The sequence below is a fragment of the Pimephales promelas genome, chromosome 3 (assembly GCF_988280905.1).
Source record: "Pimephales promelas chromosome 3, fPimPro1.hap1.1, whole genome shotgun sequence".
NCBI classification, from domain to species: Eukaryota; Metazoa; Chordata; class Actinopteri; order Cypriniformes; family Leuciscidae; genus Pimephales; species Pimephales promelas.
The window spans coordinates 204185-222250 of NC_142771.1; the positions used below are offsets into that span (position 1 = coordinate 204185).

General features: G+C 46.6%; 1 protein-coding gene across 5 annotated transcripts in view; it reads right to left on the reverse strand.

Moving 5' to 3' along the window:
- Window positions 1-1849: 1849 nt before the first annotated feature.
- Window positions 1850-18066, reverse strand: part of grin2ba (glutamate receptor, ionotropic, N-methyl D-aspartate 2B, genome duplicate a) — a 45410-nt gene continuing 29193 nt past the window's right edge. For all 5 annotated transcript variants that reach the window (XM_039657025.2, XM_039657023.2, XM_039657022.2 and 2 more), the window contains 9 exons: window positions 13232-13440; window positions 12841-13012; window positions 11149-11302; window positions 10936-11061; window positions 10616-10845; window positions 10089-10249; window positions 8332-8519; window positions 7402-7640; window positions 1850-6468 (listed from right to left, as the gene is read on the reverse strand). In XM_039657025.2, coding sequence (XP_039512959.2) covers window positions 4492-6468; window positions 7402-7640; window positions 8332-8519; window positions 10089-10249; window positions 10616-10845; window positions 10936-11061; window positions 11149-11302; window positions 12841-13012; window positions 13232-13440 — 3456 coding nt within the window. In that variant the 3' untranslated portion in view covers window positions 1850-4491. The remainder of the gene's footprint in view (window positions 6469-7401; window positions 7641-8331; window positions 8520-10088; window positions 10250-10615; window positions 10846-10935; window positions 11062-11148; window positions 11303-12840; window positions 13013-13231; window positions 13441-18066) is intronic.

Here is an 18066-nt window from a genome sequence, read left to right on the forward strand (position 1 = left end):
ATCGGACTGACTCCGGATCGAGGGCTTTATATCGGACTGACTCCGGATCGAGGGCTTTATATCGGACTGACTCCGGACCGAGGGCTTTATATCGGACTGACTCCGGATCGAGGGCTTTATATCGGACTGACTCCGGATCGAGGGCTTTATATCGAACTGACTCCGGATCGAGGGCTTTATATCGGACCGACTCCGGATCGAGGGCTTTATATCGGACTGACTCCGGATCGAGGGCTTTATATCGGACCGACTCCGGATCGAGGGCTTTATATCGGACCGACTCCGGATCGAGGGCTTTATATCGGACCGACTCCGGACCGAGGGCTTTATGTCGGACTGACTCCGGATCGAGGGCTTTATATCGGACTGACTCCGGATCGAGGGCTTTATATCGAACTGACTCCGGACCGAGGGCTTTATATCGGACTGACTCCGGATCGAGGGCTTTATATCGGACTGACTCCGGATCGAGGGCTTTATATCGGACTGACTCCGGACCGAGGGCTTTATATCGGACTGACTCCGGATCGAGGGCTTTATATCGGACTGACTCCGGATCGAGGGCTTTATATCGGACTGACTCCGGATCGAGGGCTTTATATCGAACTGACTCCGGATCGAGGGCTTTATATCGGACCGACTCCGGATCGAGGGCTTTATTTTGGACTGACTCCGGACCGAGGGCTTTATATCGGACTGACTCCGGATCGAGGGCTTTATATCGGACTGACTCCGGATCGAGGGCTTTATATCGAACTGACTCCGGACCGAGGGCTTTATATCGGACTGACTCCGGATCGAGGGCTTTATATCGGACTGACTCCGGATCGAGGGCTTTATATCGGACTGACTCCGGACCGAGGGCTTTATATCGGACTGACTCCGGACCGAGGGCTTTATATCGGACTGACTCCGGATCGAGGGCTTTATATCGTGCTGACTCCGGATCGAGGGCTTTATATCGGACTGACTCCGGATCGAGGGCTTTATATCGGTCTGACTCCGGATCGAGGGCTTTATTTCGGACTGACTCCGGATCGAGGGCTTTATATCGGACTGACTCCAGACCGAGGGCTTTATATCGGACTGACTCCGGACCGAGGGCTTTATATCGGACCGACTCCGGATCGAGGGCTTTATATCGGACCGACTCCGGATCGAGGGCTTTATATCGGACTGACTCCGGATCGAGGGCTTTATATCGGACCGACTCCGGATCGAGGGCTTTATATCGTGCAGACTCCAGATCGAGGGCTTTATATCGGACTGACTCCGGATCGAGGGCTTTATATCGGTCTGACTCCGGATCGAGGGCTTTATTTCGGACTGACTCCGGATCGAGGGCTTTATATCGGACTGACTCCAGACCGAGGGCTTTATATCGGACCGACTCCGGACCGAGGGCTTTATATCGGACCGACTCCGGATCGAGGGCTTTATATCGGACCGACTCCGGATCGAGGGCTTTATATCGGACTGACTCCGGATCGAGGGCTTTATATCGGACCGAATCTGAGCTATTTAATTCTTGGAAATTATGTTTCCACGTGTCCCCATCTTGGATTGCCAGAGATCGTTGTCTGGAAGATTGTCTCGTCCTCCCCCTCTCTGTCTCTCTCTCGCTGTCTATCAATATTTCATAAGCCTCTTTCTCCTACGTGAGGGAGAAATTAATAAGACGAACCGATGGATGACGAGCTGAGCGGGTGTGTGTGTGCTAAAACACGAACAAGAGCGCTACTCACTGCACACTGGACTGAGACCGCTGCACCTTACACCTCGCCAGGAAATCCACGTCCTTCTTTTTTAGGGAATATGCATTATTATACATGACTGGTCTGTGCACATCATTGTTTTATCTTTTAATCGTCAATTTACAGAGAAAAGATGCATGTGTTTTTTCGCTTTATTCAGTGAAAGAATTCTGATCCGTCATAATCATCATCATCATCAAAACACTCTCACTATTAAAGTCTCATAGAGGTTTGTGTTCATATTGTCATACAAAAGGAGGAAATCTCACATTATTATATACACAATCTGTACATGTATTCACTTGAGAATCGTTTCAGAGATGGAAATGACGTAAAAATTTTGGTAACATATCAAAGTGGATGTAGCTCTTATTCCATAGTGAAACAATTCACTCATTCAGCCCGCATCCTCTTGCACTGCAGTTACCATGGGAACAGCATCGTAACACCATGGCAGCGCCATAGCAACAAGAGAGTTTATTACAGAAGTCACACGCACACGCGTGTCCTTATCAACACGTTCACTGAAATAACGGATGGAGGGAATAAACGACAGGGCGTTTCTTACCTGTAGATTAATACTATACTTACTTTAGAATAATGAGAATATAGTAGTCAACAGAACGCTAGAAGTTGCTTATATATTGCGAATACACTAGAAAAAATTATAACTACAGCTATGCGTAATAGGCATATTTCTCTATGAACACAGGAAAATGTGATTTTTTTTAGCATATAGAGCTCAAGCTATAAGCATGTAGGGAAGTGTGTGTGTGTGTGTGTGTGTGTTTGAATCTAAACTGTTTTTAGGAAAACTTAGTAGGTTAGTAGGGAACATTTACACTGCCGGCTTCAACATACCAGAAGAAAACACCCTAAAACGCTTCATTATAATAATAATAATAATAATAATGATAATGATAATAATAATAATGATGCTCTAAAAAGAAAGGTTAAAGACATGGTTAGAGTTCCTCTAACTGGAGATGAGATGTTATTGTGTGCTATAGACCTAAAGTGAGGACAGGACCTCACCATCGCATTACAATCAGAAAACATGACACACTCCATCAACACACAGTCAGTCAGTCGTTAGAAAGGGTTTAATTAGCCCTGCTTTGAGGATGTGTGTGTGTGTGTGTGTGCGCGTTTACTCCGCTACACTTTGAAGACGATTTTTAGCTATATCAGACAAAAACACTTTTCAACGTTTATAATTAGCTTTATATGTAAACAACTGAAGCTTGTTTATGCCACGGAATTAAAAAAATAGGTAACTGTGACTATATCTTATAATTCGTTATGAAGTCAAAATTAAAATTGCAATTGTGAGAGAAAAAGTCAGAATTGCATGTTTATCTCTCACAATTCAGATTTATTTCTCAGAATTATTAATAAATGTGCAATTGCGAGCATTTTATGATTAAAAAGTTTATATTATATAATATTTCTCAGAATGGTGAAATAATATATAATAATTCTCAAAACTGACTTTGTATCTCACATTTCTGACTTTTACTCACAATTGAGATAGGCCTGTAAATTTGTAATTTTGAGTTATAAAGTGAGAATTACAAGAGTTTATATTAAATATTTCTCTAAATTGGCAATTGTGAGCTATAACATGAGAATTGCAGGATATCAATTTGAATTTGCAAGAAATAAAGTCACAATTGGAGCTAGATTGTATTATATAGTTTCTTTATGTTATGCAGTTCTGCCTTTTTTTCTCTCGGAATTGGGAGATATAAAAGTCGCAATTACCTGTTTTATTTTTTATTCTGTGGCGAAAAAAAGCGTGCCTAGAAACGTCGTCCTTCACATAGCGAAGTAAAGGTGTGTATGTGTTAGAGATCGCCTGGAACCCTTCGAGAGATGACCACACAGTTCGAGAGAAACTTAGCCAGGATTATTCGACAAACTAATCGAGTAAACGAACACGACAGCGCGTCTCAGCTCCGTTACGCTGAAAGGTAAATCCTTAAAATGAAGCGGGTTAGGAGGCAGTAAACTATCAGAGTTAAGTAATAAACATGAATTTAAAAAGCAGACTATCGCTTAAAATACCGCTTATCGTGAATTATAATGCTTTTGCTAAATTTTGCATATTTTTGTGTATTTTGTTGTGTTTTTGTCTTTATTTTGGTTATTTGTTATACTTGAAAAAGCTATATTAAAGGTCGACCTTGTAGGCTTATATATAAAGAGAAAAGTATTTACAACCAAAAGAAAGAGAGGCGTTAATGCTGTAGTTTCAGCCTTCGTTTGGAGAGTCCGCAGACATGAGTGTGTGAAGGCTTCTCGTCGGATATGAAACATCACGGCAGTATAAAGGAGTGCACTTTCACCGACACACACGTGTTTCAGGGCAGTAAACAGCATGGGAGAGGCTGTTGCCATGGATACATTAGACTGCATTGATCATCACATTCAAATCTCCCTAACGCTCACCGAAGGCCTCTGGAGCAAGACGAGAACAGACCTCATGTCAACAGCAGCGTCTCTGAGGTGCAGTTATTACCCTGTTTCAAACAAATCAATCATGCTTTCATGAGTTCACAAAAGACAAGAGTACAGGAGGACGGAGAGAGGCCATCTGACATCTCACACACTCGACAGATGGGCGAGCTCTTGTTCTCACCACTATGGGTGTAGACGTGAACTTCACAGGAAATGACATGTTCAAACCTCTCATGTTCTGCGTGTTCTGTTAAGTCTGTCCTTTCCTCTCGCTGTTTCACACGTCGGACTCTATGCTGGAGAGCTTCTCGTACACGTGTCCGTTGCTGCCGTTGAAGGGCCGCGGCGGGCCGAGGCTGAGCTTGCTGGTGTAGTGGTTCCCCATGCACATCTCCACCGGAAAGCGAGGAGCGAGATTAGACACGACTCCGGACGCCGGCAGGAACGAGGTCGAGCCAATATTCCCGTAAACGTCGCCCTGCTGGTGCTGCGAGGTGGAGTAGCAGGACTTGGCCCCGTGCAGGAGACACTGGTCGTCCCCAAACGTGGGGATGAAGGGGTTGTGGTCGGTGCGGTCGGGATAGAGGGATTTGGATAAGGGGTGAGCTGGCCCCTCCATGAGTCCTCTGTTTCTCAGGTCACGCTCCCCAACCGAGCGCCGGTGCGGGAACAACCCGAACGGGCTCTTCCCGGCGGCGCCGTAGAACAGCGGGTCTTGCTCGGGTTCTGGCTCGGGGAACTGTAACACGTGTGAGAAGGGCCCGTCCATGCAGCGCTCCCTCTCCTTGAGGCTGACGCTGCGCGGTGGCAGCGGGATCACGCCGGCTACGCCACACCCCGGCGCCGGCACACCGGACTCCTCCCTCTGCAGGTCCACGAAGGCGTCGTAGGAGTGCTGTCGCCGTAGCGGCTTCCCGCTGAACGCCCTGCGGCGCTGCGCCGGCGTCAGCTGGTCCAACAGGTGGTTACTGTCCTCGCTGATATCGTACAGGTTCCCGGACTTCTTGCAGGCTTCGCACCGCATGCATGTGGCAGAACTGGGTCGACTCCCGACTCCTCCCGCCGCCACACAGTAACCCGTCCCGCCCGCGTGCCCCGTCTGCTTGCTCCCCGCACTGCTAGCTCGACAGCTGCGACACTCCCACTCGCTCTGGCCCTCCGGCTTCTTCGGCTTGCTCTTCAGGAAGTCATCCACCGACACCAGGCTGGTGCAGTTCCCTCCACCGGGCCCGTCTGTGAGGTCCACGTGCTCCCACTGCGGGATACCGTCTTTGGGCCGGAACTGGTCCAGGTAGAAATCCCTCAGGCTCTCCTTGTCCTGTAACAGGTATGAGGAGGAGTTTACGCGGCCACCTCGCTTGCGCTCAGACGGAGGAGAGTTGGAGCGTTGTCCGTGATGGTGGTAATGGTGGTGCTGGCGGCGCCGGTGACCCATCTCGAGCTCGTCCAATTCACGGCGGGACTTCGCCGACGCCGGCCGCTTCTTCAGGCTATCTCTGTACTGCTTACGCTTCTTAGCATTGCCCTCCAGGTTTCCGTAGGTCACGGTGTGAGTTGAAATGTCAGACACGTCGGAGCGGATGTTTCCGTCGTCGGCTCCGTGGTGATGCCCCGCGATGTACCCCGAACTGGACGCTCCGCCCTTAAAGGAGAACTTTCCGTAGAGCTCGGCAAGCCCTTGCTTCAAGCCTGGGCCGGTCGGAGGAGTCTGGCTGTGGAGCAGGTCGAACTTGCTCATGTTCCTGTGTGTGAGGGCAGATCTGGGCTGGGTGCTGAAGATGGGTCCTCCACTGGGGCCGTCGCAGTCGAACAGACCCTCCTCCAGAGAGCTGCTGGAGCCCAGGCTCCGGGGCCCGGGGCCCTCCGTCAGCCCCAGCGCAGAGCCCCCGTGGTGGAGCCGGTAGTGCTCCTGGTACAGGTTGCTGTCCTTCAGGTGCAGGTTCCCGAAGGTGCGCTCCACCTCGCTGATGTAGTCGCTGAACATGTTGTCCTCGGGCAGGTATGGGCCCTTGCAGTCCGAGGGCCCGGCCAGGCTCCGGCGCTGCTCGCTGATGTCGTACACCGAGGACTCGCGGCGGATGAAGTCCAGTGCGCTGTGCGGAGAGCCGTTGACCCCGGACAGAGACGCCATGTTCTTGGCCGTGCGCAGCAGACGCAGGATGTTGGAGTGGGTGTTGTTCATCGTGGCGGAGGGGGAGTTCATATCCGAACTCTTGTCTTCGATTTCCACTCCGTGAATGCAGCTGTAAATCTCCTGAGAGAGGAAGAGAGAGAGGTTTCAGTGTTCAGAGTTGCTCTTAAAGGGATAGTTCACCTTAATGATTTACTCACGCTGAAGTCATCCTAGGTGTGTGTGACGTTCTTCTTTCAGTAAAATATAATCATTATGTTAAAAAATGTGCTGGCTCTTCCAGGATTTACAATGGCAGTGAATGGCTGGAGAAAATTTGAAGCCCATAAAAGTGCATCCATCCATGATAAAACTAATCAATACGGCTCCACGGGGTTAATTAACGACTTCTGAAGTGAAGCGATGTGTTTGGGTAAGGAAAATACCAATATTTATCGTTTTCAGCCCATATTTATCAGCCCTACTAGTTTGAACTACGAGAGGCGTCCAAGCTTACGCTTCTACGTCATACACGCGTCATGGGTTACTCTTGCGTAAGTCGACTTGCGTAGTATGCGTTACAAAAAAACATGGTTTCGCTTCAGAAGGCCTTTATTAACCCCCATAATCAAGGATGGATGCACTTTTATGATGGACAGATGCACTTTTATGATGGACAGATGCACTTTTATGATGGACAGATGCACTTTTATGATGGACAGATGCATTTTTATGATGGATAGATGCACTTTTATGATGGACAGATGCACTTTTATGATGGATAGATGCACTTTTATGATGGATAGATGCACTTTTATGATGGATAGATGCGCTTTTATGATGGATAGATGCACTTTTATGATGGATAGATGTGCTTTTATGATGGATAGATGCGCTTTTATGATGGATAGATGCAAGTTTATGATGGACAGATGCACTTTAATGATGGATGGATGTGCTAATTTTCATTTTTGGGTGAACTATCCCTTTAACACAACATGATTTCTAGCATAATCGCGTTTTGCCCCGCTGCACTTCTCCGGTTGTAATGTTCAGCGTGTGTTTGTTCATACGTACCCTGCTGATGGTGTAGGTGAATCCAGGTTTGCCGGAGCACACGCCCATGAAGCAGAAGCGCAGGTGCCAGTAGAAGACGTGTTCAGCGATGAAGGTGATGAGCGAGAGGGCCATGGCGGCTCCCAGCATGTAGAACACGCCGGCCATGTTATCCACGTCCAGCTGACTGCTCATCACTTCATTCTTCTCGTGATGGCAGATCCCCGTCAGCCAGAGAGCCTCAAACTCCTCCATGTCACCTGAAACACACACACACACACACACACAGCATATCAAGGGTCAGGGGTTTGTGTGTGTGACACAGGCTCAGGAGAGTCACAGGTGCTGGCAGACGAATGCAGGATTCAAAGCTGAGACACAGGACTGATATAAACATAAACTCACATGAGGACTATCAATACACAACACATCAGTTCAACTGAACACAACTTAAACAGCATTTCCACGGGTAACCTTAAGCTGCTATGTCATACACATCTGTTAAACACAGGACCCAGAAACAGTAGAAATGACTCCCCATAGAAACAAACTCCTAAAACAAAATCCCCAAAAACAAGACCACGAAGCGAAAGCACAATCAGAACATATTGCCAACCTATGTCAGCCAATCATGAGCGTAAAGGAGCTTTCAGAAGAGAGACTTTGTGATGAGTGCCTTCACAAAATAATATTTCACAATGTTTGCTGAGAGTTGTCAGGTACGACTACTGTCAATATAACAATGAGGCAAACATCATTTCTGATACTAAACAAACTACAAAATGAAATACCATCCAGTAATAACAAGAGCTGAGCTTAAACGACATCCTTTTACTAGAGCAATAAAGATCCCAACACGTGAACCTATCAGTGATTGTACATATGTAACAACTCGAGTGATGAGGGTCGAACTCAGTGTGTGTGTGTGTGTGTGTGTGTGTGTGTGTGTACCGTCTCCGAAGAGCTGCAGGATGGCGAGGTCCACTTGTCTCTTCCACACCGAGTCCTTCTGGATGGCGATGCCGTAGCCGGTGGAGGCGAACACTTTCCCGGAGCCGATGGTGACCAGCTTACAGCCCTCGTCTCGGCCCGCCATGTAGTTCAGCACCGCGGCGTCGTAGATGAAGGCATCCAGCTTACTGTGAGCGAAACACCGGCGTCAGAGCCGTCACAACCACTGTGCCATTTATACATCCATTATCTTACTCTTTAAAGGGACAGTTCACACAAAATTACCCCATGATTTACTCTCCCTCAAGCCATCCTTGGTGTACATGACATTCTTCTTTCAGATAAAGACAATCAGAGTTATATTAACATGTCCTGGCTCTCCCGATCTTTAAAATGGGAGTGAATGGAGGTATGTTTTTGAAAGTCCATAAAAGTGCATCTATCCATCATAAAAGTGCATCTGTTCATCATAAAAGTACATCTATCCATCATAAAAGTGCATCTGTCCATCATAAAAGTGCATCTGTCTATCATAAAAGTACATCTATCCATCATAAAACTGCATCTGTCCATCATAAAAGTGCATCTGTCCATCATAAAAGTGCATCTATCCATCATAAAAGTGCATCTGTCCATCATAAAAGTGCATCTGTCCATCATAAAAGTGCATCTATCATCATAAAAGTGCATCTGTCCATCATAAAAGTGCATCTGTCCATCATAAAAGTGCATCTGTCCATCATAAAAGTGCATCTGTCCATCATAAAAGTGCATCTATCATCATAAAAGTGCATCTGTCCATCATAAAAGTGCATCTGTCCATCATAAAAGTACATCTATCCATCATAAAAGTGCATCTGTCCATCATAAAAGTGCATCTGTCCATCATAAAAGTGCATCTGTCCATCATAAAAGTGCATCTGTCATCATAAAAGTGCATCTATCCATCATAATAAAAGTGCATCTATCCATCATAAAAGTGCATCTATCCATCATAAAAGTGCATCTGTCCATCATAAAAGTTCATCTATCCATCATAAAAGTGCATCTGTCCATCATAAAAGTTCATCTATCCATCATAAAAGTGCATCTATCCATTATAAAAGTGCATCTGTCCATCATAAAAGTGCATCTATCCATTATAAAAGTGCATCTATCCATCATAAAAGTGCATCTGTCCATCATAAAAGTTCATCTATCCATCATAAAAGTGCATCTGTCCATCATAAAAGTTCATCTATCCATCATAAAAGTGCATCTATCCATTATAAAAGTGCATCTGTCCATCATAAAAGTACATCTATCCATCATAAAAGTGCATATGTCCATCATAAAAGTGCATCTGTCCATCATAAAAGTGCATCTGTCCATCATAAAAGTGCATCTGTCCATCATAAAAGTGCATCTATCCATCATAAAACTGCATCTGTCCATCATAAAAGTGCATCTATCCATCATAAAACTGCATCTGTCCATCATAAAAGTGCATCTATCCATCATAAAAGTGCATCTGTCCATCATAAAAGTGCATCTATCCATCATAAAAGTGCATCTATCCATCATAAAAGTGCATCTATCCATCATAAAAGTGCATCTATCCATCATAAAAGTGCATCTATCCATCATAAAAGTGCATCTATCCATCATAAAAGTGTGTTTGTCTGAAAGAAGAAAGTCATGTACACTAGGATGGGTTGAGGGAGAGTAAATGTTCAGTTTTGAGTGAACTACTGGGATCTTCTCGCTGGTTTCCTCACCCAGTCTTCAGACTGTACAGAGCTTCGTTCACGTTGCGCTGGTGGAATTTGATCATGTAGGAGTGCATCTCTTTGTAGTTATTGCGTATGTTTCTCTCGGTGCTGCCGTTCGGGACCGTCCCGAAGCGAAACGGCGGGGAGAAGTCGTTGGGTCTCTGAAACTGAAGACCAACAGTGTGAGAGAGAGAGAGAGAGCACGCCGACAGGCCGAGCGAGAAGCTGTGCCAAACTCAACACTTTGGAGTTCCAGGTCAAAAACTGCCCGCCTTACAAGCCTTTTGGACGCAATCTTTTTGTCAACTTGTTTTGTTTCAATTAGCGCAGGTTTAGTGTTTCTTCTTTGGACAGGTTAATCGTTAATCGCCTCAAAGTAAAGGGAGGAGCTTCAGCTCAGATCAACGAGGCCTACGATTATTCAGACCCAAGTAGAAACACTAAACCTGTGCTAACTGAAAGAAAACAAGTCGAGTCCAATATTTCGTGATAACACATCATAAAGAGAGATTTACAAGCTAACGCTAGCACACCTTCTTGTCGCTGAGGCCCGACACCTGGTCCACGTACTCCTCCTGGATCATGAACGCGGCGAGGTTAGCGGTGTAGCTGGCCAGGAAGATCACAGCGAAGAAGGCCCACACCGACACCATGATCTTACTGGTGGTTCCCTTCGGGTTCTGCACGGGCACAGAGTTATTGAAGACCAGACCCCACAGCAGCCAGATAGCCTTGCCCACGGTGAACGACGGCCCGCCGGCCTCTGAAACACACACACACACACTCCATCACAGATGAGGAGGAGGAGGAGGAGAATAAACAGTGTGTGTGTGTGTGTGTGTGTGTGTCTCACCTCGGCCGTCAGCGAGACAGCGGTTGTAACCCACAGGACTGAAGTACTCGAACACGAAGACGGCGATGGCCGACACCAGCAGGAGCATCACGAACATCATGATCCACACGTCAGCACTGAAGGGCTCTGGGGACGAGAACACACACACACTCAGACGTCACACATGTGACAGACGTGAGTGTGTGTGTGTGTGTGTGTGTGTGTGAGTCTCACCGAGGAACGCTGACGGAGACACAGTCCCGTTGCTCCTCGACACCATGACACTGATGCCCGTCTCGATGAACGGCACGGAGAAATCGATGACCTCTGACCTCTCCTCGTTGATAGTCAGCGAACCAACAGCCATGTGAGCATTCTTCAGCACTACCTAAACACACACACACACACACACTACATTTCAGATACGCAGTGCATGTGCTGGACTGAACTCATGTAAACATCAAATAACATCAATGACAGCAGTTATTAAAGAGGAACTACTCCACCCCTCTTTATAGATCTGATAAACGTCTCCGTGTCCCCAGAATGTGTGTGTGTGAGTTCCAGCTCAGAACTGCCCCCAGATCAGTTATTATAACATGTTGCATGGCCATTATTGAGTGGAAGGAAAAACACGCTGTTTTAGAGCATGTCTCTTTAAATGCAAATGAGCTGCTGCTCCGCCCCCTATCCAGAAGAGGGCGGGGCCAGTGCAGCTTATGCCTCACATACTCTGACGAAAACTACAGCATCTGTTTGATTATCATCCCTATCGCTCTCACCGAATGAGACATTACAGTTCTTCCTCATGAAACTGTATTATCTGAATCCTTTTAAAGCCATTCCAGTCTGAACTTCTGAAATGGGTTTTTATGAACACACACACACACACACACACACCGAATCACACGCACAGAGAGCTGGATTCTGGGGCTATTCTAATAGGGCGGAGTCCGTCAGCAGCTGTGGGCGGGGTCTATGTGAATAGGGCGGAGTCTGTCAGCAGTCGTGGGCGGGGTTTATATTAATCAGGGCAGAGTCCATCAGCAGCTGTGGGCAGGGTCTATGTGAATAGGGCGGAGTCAGCCAGCAGTCATGGGTGGGGTCTATGTGAATAGGGTGGAGTTTTTTAGGACAAATAGGACAAATTAAATACAGATCAATCCTTATAATTAAGTTTACAATAATTCAAGAGCAGCGCATTAATGTTAATCCAACAACTACAGACTAAGAAAACGAGTGCTGAGACGCTAGCAAGATTTAGAGGAATGAAATGATCATCTTTAGTGAGGACGCGACACTGCCTGTGCTGAGCGAGTGACCGTTCCTGTGTTCGTCATCTGTGAGGACATCTGAGCATATAACGACCAGTCTTTATAGAGACCGCAGATCAAACTTCCCAAAGCGAGCGAGGACTGATCAATCACAGCACTCCTGGAGAACATCAGCTAAACACACTTCCAGAGTTAACTTCGCTTCATTCCCAGCATGCACTGCTGCACGATGTTCACATGAGGAGAGATGAGGAGACATGAGACGAGAGTTTCTAGATCAACAACACACAGTAAGTGGGTTATCACTCTCTCTCTCTCTCTCTCTCTCTCTCTCTCTCTCTCTCTCTCTCTCTCTCTCTCTGTTGGTAATTTTAGCTCTAAATACCTGAAGTTCATATCACTAAACTGGGGCACGAAAGAGTGTGTGTGTGTGTGTGTGTGTTTCAATGGGATGGCAGTGTGTGAAATGTAGTGTAATGTAATATTTTAACACACACACAGAGAGCGATCTAAATGGGGACACTGCAAACTCAAAGACTTTGATTGTTTTTATAGACAGCTAATTATAAACAGTAAGTAACCCAAACACACACACACACAGAACACTGATGACGACTCTTTACTTCGTGTATTATTGATCTGAAACTCATACCTCTCCCACCATCCCGTTCCACGTGCCGTTGATCTTCTTGCCGTGTTTGCCGTTGGTCACCAGATAAAGATCGTACGAGAACTTCACAGACTTGGCGACCTTCTTCAGGATATCGATACAGAAACCTTTACAGCAGCGCTTGATGTAGACCGGAGGCTCACTCGTCTTATTACTGACGGATGGATGGAGAAAGACAGGTTAGTGATTTGACAGGTTTCTGCATTAACCATAAACATCCTTCAGTCACATTAACGAACACACTAATTAAACACAGAGTCAGAGATGTTTTGTCCGTCAAGATGCCCATGGGAACTGGCTTTAAAGTGCTTATCACTGAAACCGCTCTGGGAGGAACTGGGTCAGAAGAGTGTGTGTGTGTGTGTGTGTTTACAGTGTTTTGAGCTGCTTTCGGCAGGGCACGGTGTTCCTCATGCAGGTCCCGCTCAGCGGATCCACGTCCTCCACGATCACGAACGGCGCCTCCTCCAGCGTCACGATGGACAGATGATCGTCCTCGCGGTTCTCTGAGCCGGAGTACAGCTCGAAGCGTGGCCACACGTGATACTTCATGCTCAGAGAGCCGTTCTCCCACTTACCCACCTGCACACACACACACACACGAATCAGTCACATGACGTTTCAGATGTGATGGTTCGATGTCATTCTCTTCAGTATTTGATTCACAGAGTTTGATTCACAGTATTTGAGAACACAGACTCACAAACACAGACTAATGACTCACGAACACAGACTCACGAACACAGACTCACGAACACAGACTCACGAACACAGACTCATGAGCACAGACTAATGACTCACGAACACAGACTCGTGACTCACGAACACAGACTCGTGACTCACGAACACAGACTCACGAACACAGACTCATGACACACAGACTCACGAACACAGACTCACGAACACAGACTCATGAGCACAGACTAATGACTCACGAACACACACTCATGAGCACAGACTAATGACTCACGAACACACACTCATGAGCACAGACTAATGACTCACAAACACACACTCATGAGCACAGACTAATGACTCACAAACACAGACTCACGAACAGACTCACGAACACAGACTCATGAGCACAGACTAATGACTCACAAACACAGACTCACGAACACAGACTCACGAACACAGACTCATGAGCACAGACTAATGACTCACGAACACACACTCATGAGCACAGACTCATGACTCACAAACACAGACTCACGAACAGACTCACGAACACAGACTCATGAGCACAGACTAATGACTCACAAACACAGACTCACGAACACAGACTCACGAACACAGACTCATGAGCACAGACTAATGACTCACGAACACACGCTCATGAGCACAGACTAATGACTCACAAACACAGACTCACAAACACAGACTCACGAACACAGACTCATGAGCACAGACTAATGACTCACGAACACACACTCATGAGCACAGACTAATGACTCACAAACACAGACTCACGAACACAGACTCACGAACACAGACTCATGAGCACAGACTAATGACTCATGAACACACACTCATGAGCACAGACTCATGACTCACAAACACAGACTCATGACTCACAAACACAGACTCATGAGCACAGACTAATGACTCACAAACACAGACTCACGAACACAGACTCACAAACACAGACTCATGAGCACAGACTAATGACTCACAAACACAGACTCACGAACACAGACTCATGACTCACGAACACACACTCATGACTCACGAACACAGACTCGTAACTCACGAACACAGACTAATGACTCACAAACACAGACTCATGAGCACAGACTAATGACTCAAAAACACAGACTCACGAACACAGACTCACAAACACAGACTCATGAGCACAGACTAATGACTCACAAACACAGACTCACAAACACAGACTCACGAACATAGACTCATGACTCACGAACACACACTCATGACTCACGAACACAGACTCGTAACTCACGAACACAGACTAATGACTCACAAACACAGACTCATGACTCACAAACACAGACTCATGACTCACGAACACAGACTCATGACTCACGAACACAGACTCATGACTCACGAACACAGACTCGTGACTCACGAACACAGACTCGTGACTCACGAACACAGACTAGTGACTCACAAACACAGACTCGTGACTCACAAACACAGACTCGTGACTCACGAACACAGACTCATGACTCCCGAACACAGACTCATGACTCATAAAAACAGACTCATGACTCACAAACAGACTCATGACTCACAAACACAGACTCATGACTCACGAACACAGACTCATGACTCACGAACACAGACTCATGACTCACGAACACAGACTCGTGACTCACGAACACAGACTCGTGACTCACGAACACAGACTAGTGACTCACAAACACAGACTCGTGACTCACAAACACAGACTCATGACTCACGAACACAGACTAATGACTCACGAACACAGACTCATGACTCATGAACACAGACTAATGACTCACGAACACAGACTCATGACTCACAAACACAGACTCATGACTCCCGAACACAGACTCATGACTCCCGAACACAGACTCATGACTCATAAAAACAGACTCATGACTCACAAACAGACTCGTGACTCACAAACACAGACTCATGACTCATGAACACAGACTCATGACTCCCGAACACAGACTCATGACTCATGAACACAGACTAATGACTCACGAACACAGACTTGTGACTCACGAACACAGACTCGTGACTCACGAACACAGACTCATGACTCCCGAACACAGACTCATGACTCATGAACACAGACTAATGACTCACGAACACAGACTTGTGACTCACGAACACAGACTCATGACTCATGAACACAGACTAATGACTCACGAACACAGACTTGTGACTCATGAACACAGACTCGAGACTCACGAACACAGACTCATGACTCCCGAACACAGACTCATGAACACAGACTTGAGACTCACGAACACAGACTCATGACTCACGAACACAGACTCATGACTCACGAACACACACTCATGACTCACGAACACAGACTCGTAACTCACGAACACAGACTAATGACTCACAAACACAGACTCATGACTCACAAACACAGACTCGTGACTCACGAACACAGACTCGTGACTCACGAACACAGACTCGTGACTCACGAACACAGACTCATGACTCACGAACACAGACTCATGACTCACGAACACAGACTCATTACTCACGAACACAGACTCATGACTCACGAACACAGACTCGTGACTCACGAACACAGACTCATGACTCACGAACACAGACTCGTAACTCACGAACACAGACTAATGACTCACAAACACAGACTAATGACTCACAAACACAGACTCATTACTCACGAACACAGACTCATGACTCACGAACACAGACTCGTGACTCACGAACACAGACTCGTGACTCACGAACACAGACTCGTGACTCACAAACACAGACTCGTGACTCACAAACACAGACTCATGACTCCCGAACACAGACTCATGACTCACGAACACAGACTCATGAATCACGAACACAGACTCGTGACTCACGAACACAGACTCGTGACTCACAAACACAGACTAATGACTCACGAACACAGACTCATGACTCACGAACACACACTCATGACTCACGAACACAAACTCGTAACTCACGAACACAGACTAATGACTCACAAACACAGACTCATTACTCACGAACACAGACTCATTACTCACGAACACAGACTCATGACTCACGAACACAGACTCGTGACTCACGAACACAGACTCGTGACTCACGAATACAGACTCGTGACTCACAAACACAGACTCATGACTCCCGAACACAGACTCATGACTCCCGAACACAGACTCATGACTCATAAAAACAGACTCATGACTCACAAACAGACTCATGACTCACGAACACAGACTCGTGACTCACGAACACAGACTAATGACTCACAAACACAGACTAATGACTCACAAACACAGACTCATTACTCACGAACACAGACTCGTGACTCACGAACACAGACTCGTGACTCACAAACACAGACTCATGACTCCCGAACACAGACTCATGACTCACGAACACAGACTCATGACTCACGAACACAGACTCGTGACTCACGAACACAGACTCGTGACTCACAAACACAGACTAATGACTCACGAACACAGACTCATGACTCACGAACACACACTCATGACTCACGAACACAAACTCGTAACTCACGAACACAGACTAATGACTCACAAACACAGACTCATTACTCACGAACACAGACTCATGACTCACGAACACAGACTCGTGACTCACGAACACAGACTCGTGACTCACGAACACAGACTCGTGACTCACAAACACAGACTCATGACTCCCGAACACAGACTCATGACTCCCGAACACAGACTCATGACTCATAAAAACAGACTCATGACTCACAAACAGACTCATGACTCACGAACACAGACTCGTGACTCACGAACACAGACTCGTGACTCACGAACACCGACTCGTGACTCACAAACACAGACTCATGACTCCCGAACACAGACTCATGACTCACAAACACAGACTCATGACTCCCGAACACAGACTCATGACTCCCGAACACAGACTCATGACTCATAAAAACAGACTCATGACTCACAAACAGACTCATGACTCACGAACACAGACTCATGACTCACGAACACAGACTCATGACTCACGAACACAGACTCGTGACTCATGAACACAGACTCGTGACTCACGAACACAGACTCGTGACTCACAAACACAGACTCATGACTCCCGAACACAGACTCATGACTCCCGAACACAGACTCATGACTCCCGAACACAGACTTATGACTCACAAAGACAGACTCATGACTCACGAACACAGACTCATGACTCACAAACAGACTCGTGACTCCCGAACACAGACTTGTGACTCATGAACACAGACTCGAGACTCACGAACACAGACTCATGACTCATGAACACAGTCTTGTGACTCCCGAACACAGACTCATGACTCACGAACACAGACTCATGACTCACGAACACAGACTCGTGACTCACGAACACAGACTTGTGACTCACAAACACAGACTAATGACTCACGAACACAGACTCATGACTCACGAACACACACTCATGACTCACGAACACAAACTCGTAACTCACGAACACAGACTAATGACTCACAAACACAGACTCATTACTCACGAACACAGACTC